The 9018-nt window shown below is 38.3% G+C and overlaps 1 protein-coding gene across 1 annotated transcript; it reads left to right on the forward strand.

Annotated features, from left to right (window-relative positions):
• The first annotated feature begins 5592 nt into the window (after window positions 1–5592).
• LOC122196610 (secreted RxLR effector protein 161-like) lies at window positions 5593–6288 on the forward strand. The gene has a single exon (XM_042899713.1). The coding sequence runs from the start codon at window positions 5593–5595 to the stop codon at window positions 6286–6288; it is 696 nt and encodes a 231-aa protein (XP_042755647.1).
• The last annotated feature ends 2730 nt before the right edge of the window (window positions 6289–9018 follow it).

Raw genomic sequence — 9018 nt, forward strand, 5'->3', positions numbered from 1 at the left:
CAGTTGGGATTTTTGCAACACTGATATATATATATATATATATATATATATATATATATATATATATATATATATATATATACCTAAGTGCATGCTGAGCAGCTATGTATTTTTCGCGTCTGATTTTTATTTTTTTTTTTTTATTTTTGAAGTTTTGCTCGGTTGAACCTTTTCTATTTGGTTCGGTTTCAGAATGAAAAAACCATCCAAGTATCATGCCCTAATCTGCTTTGACGAACCATAGAAGTAAAGAAGTACAAAATGAAGAACACAATATTTCAGGAAAATTTTAATTGTGTTATTGCATTTCCAGTAGTGTGCGGCCGTAGGAGTAGTAAAAAAGAAGAGTTTGTTACCTTACATGCTTGATTCCGACAAAAAATAAAGATTTGGTTAAGATTTGAGGAAGTTTGATAGAGTTTCGAGTTTTCATAGCAAAATGAGAGGTTTCAAGTGTTGAATGAAGAAATGGGGCAGATGTCGGGTTTTATAGCACCAGTTGCTGAAAACTACGATCAAATCTGCAATCGCATTTTTCATTTTGTCCATTTTTCTGCAATTAAAATCCTCAAAGTCAATTTTGTTTGCATTTTTTTTAAATCAGAGATCACATTTTTTTCTGCGATCACATTTTTCAATTTTTTTGGTCGCATTTAATTTACTTTGCAGAAAATGGCTTATGAGATCCTTGACCCAAATATGTGATCGCAGTTTCCATAAAATGCGATCACATTTTTTGGTTTTATTTTCTAGTTCTCGATTTTTCTCGGTATTAAACATTGCGAAGGAATCTCCATGGATAGTAAAATCACTACAAGAAAAACAGCCTTTTACGACGCTCATTGCGCGTCGTAAAAGGCTCAGACGACGCGCAAATGCGCGTCAAGGAAGGCCCTGTCATAAAGAGAGACGACGCATATTTACGACGTGCAATTACGACGCGCGTTTACGACACGCAGTGCGTATCAAGGAATGCCCTGTCATAAAGGAAGACGACATGCGTTCGCGTGTCGTAAGCTTACGACGCGCGTGTTAATGACACACAATGCGTATCAAGAAAGCCCCTGTCAAGAAAGGCCATGTCATAAAGGAAGATGACACACATTTTTGCGTATCATAATTTTAAATGTTTAAATATATATATATATATATATATATATATATATATATATATATATATATTAATTTTTAAATTAAATTTGCATTTAATGTCTCATAATAGAAATAAACTACCGTATACAAAAAATACAATCCATTGCATTAAATTTAATGTCATACAATTCTATTTCATTACAATATATAATTTTGTATTCATCTAATCTACCCTGTGTTTCATAGTAACAATTGAAATGAAGAATGCAGCACTTGCATTTGCAGCATCTTATCTGTTTCAGCTTGAGCTTTCTTTTCCTCTTTTAACTCCAGAACTATTCTCTTTCATCAATCCTGTAAAATTAATTCTTATTACTACACTCTACTTTTAAACCTACCAAGTTCACAGGTAAGATTGCAATTCCACTTGGATTAACACTTGAATGCAACCTTGGGATCCCTTAGGTGAATGCAACATTCATTTTATTTATTTGTTTGTGTTTATTATTTAATCAGGCTGTGGTATATTCTAAAATATGTGTTTAGGCAAAAGTTTTATCCACTTGCAATTCCACTTGGATCAACACCAAAAATACCAAACAAAACTGCAGAAATGGTACCTGTTCTTGTGGAATAATAATTCAGAAAGCTTATTTTATTAATGCACGTTTATTAGTTAGGCTGAATAATTCAAGCCATGTTGACATGAGAGTCCGAGTCAGTAGATGTAGTGGTTAGTTTCCTTATTTTTAGCATTGTTTTCTTTTAAAACTAGGCAAAGATGTACACTGAGATCTTATCCCCTCACTTATTGAAATACAGAGAAAAACATTTTTGCCTCACAACTTTTCTCCTCTATTCTCGTTCGAAAATTGTCATTGTTTGCTTGTTAAAGTGTGATTCAGGTTTGAGAGAAACCATCACTTGGTATCAGAGCGAATCTGGTGCATGCCAAAATACCAACCTCGAGAAGAGATGTCGAGTGGCAACGGTAACGGTGATAAAGACGGGCAAATCACCCTCCACTATCCGATGTTAACGAGAAGTAACTACGGAGCTTGGGCAATTAAAATGAAAGTCTTCATGCAAGCTCACGGTGTATGGGATGCAGTGGAGCCACGCACAACAAATACGGTAGTGGAGACAAAGAAAGATAAGATGGCATTAGCAGCTATCTATCAAGGAATCCCTGAGGATCTTCTAATGTCACTAGCGGAGAAGAAGACTGCCAAGGATGCATGGGATGCATTAAAATTGATGTATATGGGGGCAGATAGAGTGAAGACCGCCAAAATTCAGACGCTGAAGACTGAATTTGAAGCTCTAAATATGAAGGAGACGGATGTTGTCGATGATTTTGCTGCGAAGGTGAGCCACATAGCCAGTTCGATACGAGCCTTGGGTGAAACGATTGAAGAATCGTATGTGGTCAAGAAATTACTCAGGGCCGTCCCATTTAAATTTCTACAATTGGCCTCAACTTTGGAACAATTCGGAAACTTAGAAGAGATGACTGTGGAAGAAGTGATCGGGAGATTAAAGGCTCACAAGGAACGAATGAAAGGTCATGGCGAAACCGAAGATCGAAAGCTCCTTCTTACACAGCAAGAATGGACTGAAAGAAATAAAAGGAAAGGAAAAGGAGATTCCAGGTCGAAGTCAAATCGAGGCGGATTCAATAACAATCGAGGTAGAGGAAGAGGACGAGGAAGGAATGGCGGAGGAAGAGGTGGTCGTGGCAGAGGTGGGTCACACTACCAAAAGGATGGAGGTCGTAGTTCGTCAAACAATCAAGATAAAAGCTTGGTGCAATGCTATAATTGTCAGGAATTCGGCCACTTTGCAGCACAGTGTACGAATCCAAGGCGTGAAAGAAATTTCGAAAACAATTTGATTCGAGAAGACAATGACAACGAACCAGCACTATTACTCGTGTCATTTGATAATGAAGAAGTTTTTCTGAATGAAGAAAACGTATCCCCAGAAATAAGAAAGAAGGAAGACGAAGTGAAACGATCAAGCATGTGGTATCTTGAGACCGGGGCCAGCAATCATATGACCGGTGACAAGGATAAATTCCGAGAATTGAATGAGTCAGTTCAGGGATACGTGAAGTTCGGAAATGAAGCTCGTGTTAGAATCGAAGGAAAAGGCTCGATTGTCTTTCAGTGCAAGAATGGAGATCTTCGAAAGCTTGATGAGGTATATTATATTCCTGATTTGTGCAGTAATATAATAAGTTTGGGCCAGCTAGCAGAAGGAGGTGACGAAATCAAGATCAAAGATCCTTTCCTAAGGGTCAATGAAACAAAAGGGAATTTGCTTATGAAGGTTAGAAGGTCACCAAATCGACTCTATAAGGTGGAGCTGGAAGAAATGAGGTCAATGTGTTTGGGTGTACAGATCAGTGATCCAACTTGGTTATGGCATGTGAGAATGGGCCATATCAATTTCAACTCGATGAAGAATATGGCTGAAAAGAAACTGATTGAAGGAGTACGAAAGTTGAACATTCCTTCACAGCCATGTGAAGGATGTTTGGTAGGAAAACAGGCGAGAAACCCTTTTCCAGCTCAAACGAATTATAGGGCGAAGAGAAGGTTAGAATTGATCCATGGTGACCTATGTGGACCAGTGTCACCACCCACACCTTCAGGGAATCGTTATTTCATGCTTCTTGTGGATGATTATAACAGAGTAATGTGGGTATATTTGCTGAAATAAAAAGACGAGGCTTTCCAAACCTTTAAGAATTTCAGGAAGCTGGTTGAGAATGAAACAGGAGAAAAGCTCAAAACCTTCAGAACAGATCGAGGTGGTGAATTCTTAAGCAATCAATTCACTATGTACTGCAATGAAACAGGGCTACACAGACATTACACCTCTCCCTACTCCCCACAACAGAACGGAGTAGTGGAGAGAAGAAATCGTACTGTATTGGAGATGGTACGATGTAATATGAAGACAATGGAGATGCCAAATGTTCTGTGGGGTGAGGCAGTTAGCCACTCTGTCTATATGTTAAACAGAGCCCATACAAAAGCTTTAAAAGACACAACCCCGTATGAGATGAGGACGGGAAGAAAACCAAATGTTGAACACTTGAGAGTGTTTGGTTGTGTCGCTCACATGAAAGTTGCTAAGGGTCACTTGAAAAAACTCGACGAAAGGAGTATGAAACTGGTTCATCTTGGAGTAGAAAAAGGGTCAAAAGCATACCGGTTGTTAGACCCAGAAACCGGAAAATTGTATGTTAGTAGGGATGTTGTGTTTGAAGAAAGACAGAAGTGGACATGGGAAACCAGTGCCAAGGTGAAAGAGGTGTCGGGGATGACGTTCACCGTCGAAGGTTTCAACTTCGATGATGATTTCTACGACGAAGAGAGTGAATGGGTGCCGGATACACCCGATCAAGACGGCGGACTAATGTCAAATGAAAATTGGGCCGGATCCTCTCAGCCCAATACAAATCAAACCGACCCGAGTCCACAACAAACACCCATTAACACTCCATCGGGTTCGCCTAATTCACCAAGAACACCAAATCCACCATCACCGGGGACAGTGACGAGCACCGCCTCAAGCTCTACAGGCGGTGGAGTGCCAAAGCGTTTTCTTCTATTCGAAGATTTGTACAAGGAAACAGAAGAGATGGAAGAAATCAACGAATTGATGATGATTCGGAATGATGACGAGCCAACCACGTACAAGGAAGCCAGTAAAAGAAAAGTTTGGATTGATGCCATGAACGTCGAATTGGCATCAATCGAGAAGAATAAAACATGGAATCTCGTTGATCTCCCACCAAATCGCAAGGCTATCGGGTTAAAATGGGTCTATAGAGTGAAACGAGACCCAGATGGCAAAGTAATCAAGCACAAAGCAAGAGTCGTGGCAAAAGGTTACGTTCAGAAACAGGGCATAGACTATGACGAAGTCTTTGCCCCTGTGGCCAGGATTGAAACAATTCGGGTGATCTTGGCGCTGGCAGGATCAAAAGGGTGGAAAGTGCATCACCTCGACGTGAAATCAACATTCCTAAATGGAACTTTAGAAGAAGAGGTATACGTCTCCCAGCCTGAAGGGTATGAAAGGAAGAATGAAGCAAACAAAGTCTACAAACTCTCGAAAGCCCTGTATGGCCTGAAGCACGCACCCAGGGCATGGAATGCTTGCCTAGACAAGTGTCTAAAGAGTTTGGGATTTAAAAGATGCGCTCAAGAATACTCTGTCTACACAAAGAAAGAAGAAGGTAACATTCTGATCATTGGAGTCTATGTTGACGATCTAATAGTGACAGGGGGATCTCACAGGAGTATTCAAGCTTTCAATGCTGAGATGAAAGCAAAATTTGAAATGAGCGATCTTGGACTTCTAAGTTACTACTTAGGAATTGAGGTGAATTAGAAGCAAGACTGCATAACCTTGAAACAAGAAGCTTATGCCAGAAACCTCTTAAAGAAAACTAGAATGTTTGACTGCAATCCCACGAAGACACCGATGGAACATAAGCTGAAGCTGACAAAAGAAGGAGAAGGAGAGCTCGTAAATCCCACAGAATACCGAAGTATTGTTGGTGGTTTAAGGTACTTAACGCATACTCGTCCGGATATTACTTTTGCAGTGGGGGTGGTAAGTAGATTCATGGAGAAACCCACAGAACAACACTTACAGGTGGTTAAAAGCATTTTGAGGTATGTAAAAGGGACACTTGATCATGGGTTAAGTTACAGAAGGAAAGAAGGTGAAGTCAAAATTACAGGATACTCAGACAGTGATTTAGCAAATGATGTGGTGGACAGGAAAAGCACAGGTGGAATGGCCTTTTATGTGAATGAAAGCTTGGTTACATGGGCATCCCAGAAACAGAAGGTAGTTGCACTATCATCTTGTGAAGCAGAATTCATAGCTGCAACAATGTCAGCATGCCAAGGGATTTGGTTAAGGAGACTTGTGACAGAATTAACAAAGCAGAGAGTGCCACCTGTCACTCTGTTTGTGGATAATCAGTCAGCGTTGAACTTGATGAGGAACCCAGTATTTCATGGTCGCAGCAAACATATAGACATCCGTTACCATTTCATCAGAGACTGTGTTGAAAGTGGGGAGATCACAGTTAGCTATGTGTGCAGCAACAAGCAAAAGGCTGATGTATTGACTAAGGCAATGGCAAAGACAAAGCATGGAGAAATGTAGACCTTGATTGGAGTTAATCAGGTTTAAAAGCACTTCTGAATTAAGGGGGATAATGTGGAATAATAATTCAGAAAGCTTACTTTATTAATGCACGTTTATTAGTTAGGCTGAATAATTCAAGCCATGTTGGCATGAGAGTCCGAGTCAGTAGATGTAGTGGTTAGTTTCCTTATTTTTAGCATTGTTTTCTTTTAAAACTAGGCAAAGATGTACACTGAGATCTTATCCCCTCACTTATTGAAATACAGAGAAAAACATTTTTGCCTCACAACTTTTCTCCTCTATTCTCGTTCGAAAATTGTCATTGTTTGCTTGTTAAAGTGTGATTCAGGTTTGAGAAAAACCATCAGTTCTATCCTTCGCCACTACACTCATTATCTGTTTCAGCCTTCAAAACTTCACCACCAAGCTCACCTGAAACACCATACACCTCTCACTCCTGTTGTAAATGAAAACCAAATCTGAGAAATTTATTTACCTGCTCTGTTACACTCTCCATGAACCCATCACAACCGAATATTTCCAGCCTCCATCAAATCACCCTTACCTGCTCACTATCGAAACCAACATCACCAACATTATTAGTTGAGCCAGAAAATAGAAAAGCAGAAGGAGAAAAAGAAATAAGAGTGACCCAAGAGGCCAAGACCAGCAACCAATCGAAAAAAGAATAAGGAGAAAAAAAATAAGAGTTTTTTTTGTTGTTCCTGTGATTTTCGTTTGAAGCAAAATACCAAAAAAAAAAATTTGTGTGTTTTTCGCATGAATCAAAAGAAAAAGAAAAAAATCACAGAACTGGAGGCCACCACCCTCTCAGAGCCCACTGTTCATCATCTTCTTCGTTTCGAACATCTCAAACCTGCAACACAAACCGGAAAATGTTTTGCATTCAAGACCTTAGCAGCAGCCTCAACTGATCCCAGGTTGCGTTCAATAAGAGTTGTTGAGCTTGAATCTCCTTCCTTGATGTCTTCATATGCAGCAGAAAGAGAAGGAAAAGAACAGTGTGCATCACCATTGATCCGATTCAGAGGAATATGCCTAAAAGTAAAATACCAACCAACTTAATATATATATATATATATATATATATATATATATATATATATATATATATATAGTATATACGGCATAATTACACATCATCATGTATGTATAAATAGATATTATACCTGTAGAAATATTCTGGATCTGTCTCTTCTGTTAAATCATGAGGACAACATGCATCCACTAGCATTCGGATGTCTAAATCACCCTTCTTAACCACAATTACATTCCATGCATGAGGTGAAAAATCCAAATACCCTCTCACAAGTTCACATGGTACTTGAGGCTCCATATCAATATAAGTGCAAAAATAAATAAATAAATAAATAATAAAAAAATTCACTTCATTACAATCGAATACTTGATAAATACATAAGACTCCCTACAAATTATAATACCTCACCTCATGCAAGTCGGTTGGCTGAAAGTGCTATCACCTCATGTATTGTCCTTGGTATATTATTACCACCACCAAAAAAAAGTTCCTAGATAAAGGGTAAGTTGGTAATTAGCTAAAAACAAATAAAATATGAGAAAAAAAACCGAAGGGCAAATAATCAGTATCATTTCTTTCAGCTTCATGTTCTTCAACTTTTATTAATGGCTTCATGTGACTTTGTTGTTCATTATCTGTTAAGTTATCATAAAATAAGATCTAGGAAAGGTAATAACAAGATTCCTAGGTTCCTAGTAGAAGCATAAGAAAAAAGAAAGTTAGATACACCATAAAATATCAAAAAGTCATAATTGAAAGAGTCATAAAAAGAAAGTTTTCATAAAAAAGAAAGTTACATACACCATAAAAGAAAGTTAGTCACCAAGGAAAATAGAAGAAATAGGGGAGAAGAAAAGAGGGACGAGAACAGCAGAACCAAGAAAAAACAGAGGAACAATATTGCTTGGTGCTAATGGTAACTTAACTGAATAAAACAATACTAGTATGTACTTTCACTTGTTCATGAACCTACTTTCATAGAAAAAATATAGCATACCTATCGGGTTTCTCCATGAAGTCAAATCCAAGTATATCATCAACACCAAGAGCACTAAGCTGCAAAATAACATTAGAAAGGTTGCCTCTTTTGATTTCTGGCATTGTGGAATCATCATGTCCCTCAAATCTGCTCTCTGGATAAAGACGGAAGCATTTCCCAGCTCCTTCACGCCCTGCACGCCCACTGCAACATTAGAAAAAAATTAAAGTTGAATCACATTTCCATCTTATTTTATTATATTCTCTGCCATCTCAAAATGAAATGCAATGTTTGACTAGACACTTAGCTTAATGAAGTAAACATGGCTTTATATTTGGTCCCTGTATATGTAGATGTGAAATCAATGTGCTTACCTCCTTTGAAGAGCTTGAGCTTTTGAAGTTGTAAGAACAGTTAGAGACTCAATGCCACTATCAGGAGAGTAACTCCTCACTTTCACCCATCCAGGATCAATCACATACTTAATTCCAGGTATTGTCACTGATGTTTCAGCAATGATAGTTTCCAGTATTAGCTACAGTAACAAACACACCAATTTGACTTCAGGAAAGTAATTAGGGGTGTAAAGGAAAGCAAAACAAAAACAGTTTTATAGAGTTCTTAATAAGGGGTGTAGCTACTAGTGTACCTTTTTGAATCCAACAGGAGCAGGTGCAAATACTTTCATTTAAAGTATAAAGTCCTAATA

Source organism: Lactuca sativa, chromosome 2 (genome assembly GCF_002870075.4).
Source record: "Lactuca sativa cultivar Salinas chromosome 2, Lsat_Salinas_v11, whole genome shotgun sequence".
Taxonomy (NCBI): Eukaryota; Viridiplantae; Streptophyta; class Magnoliopsida; order Asterales; family Asteraceae; genus Lactuca; species Lactuca sativa.

Coding starts and splice junctions, on each gene's coding strand:
- LOC122196610 (XM_042899713.1), top strand. CDS start 5,593: ATGGAACATAAGCTGAAGCTGACAAAAGAAGGAGAAGGAGAGCTCGTA.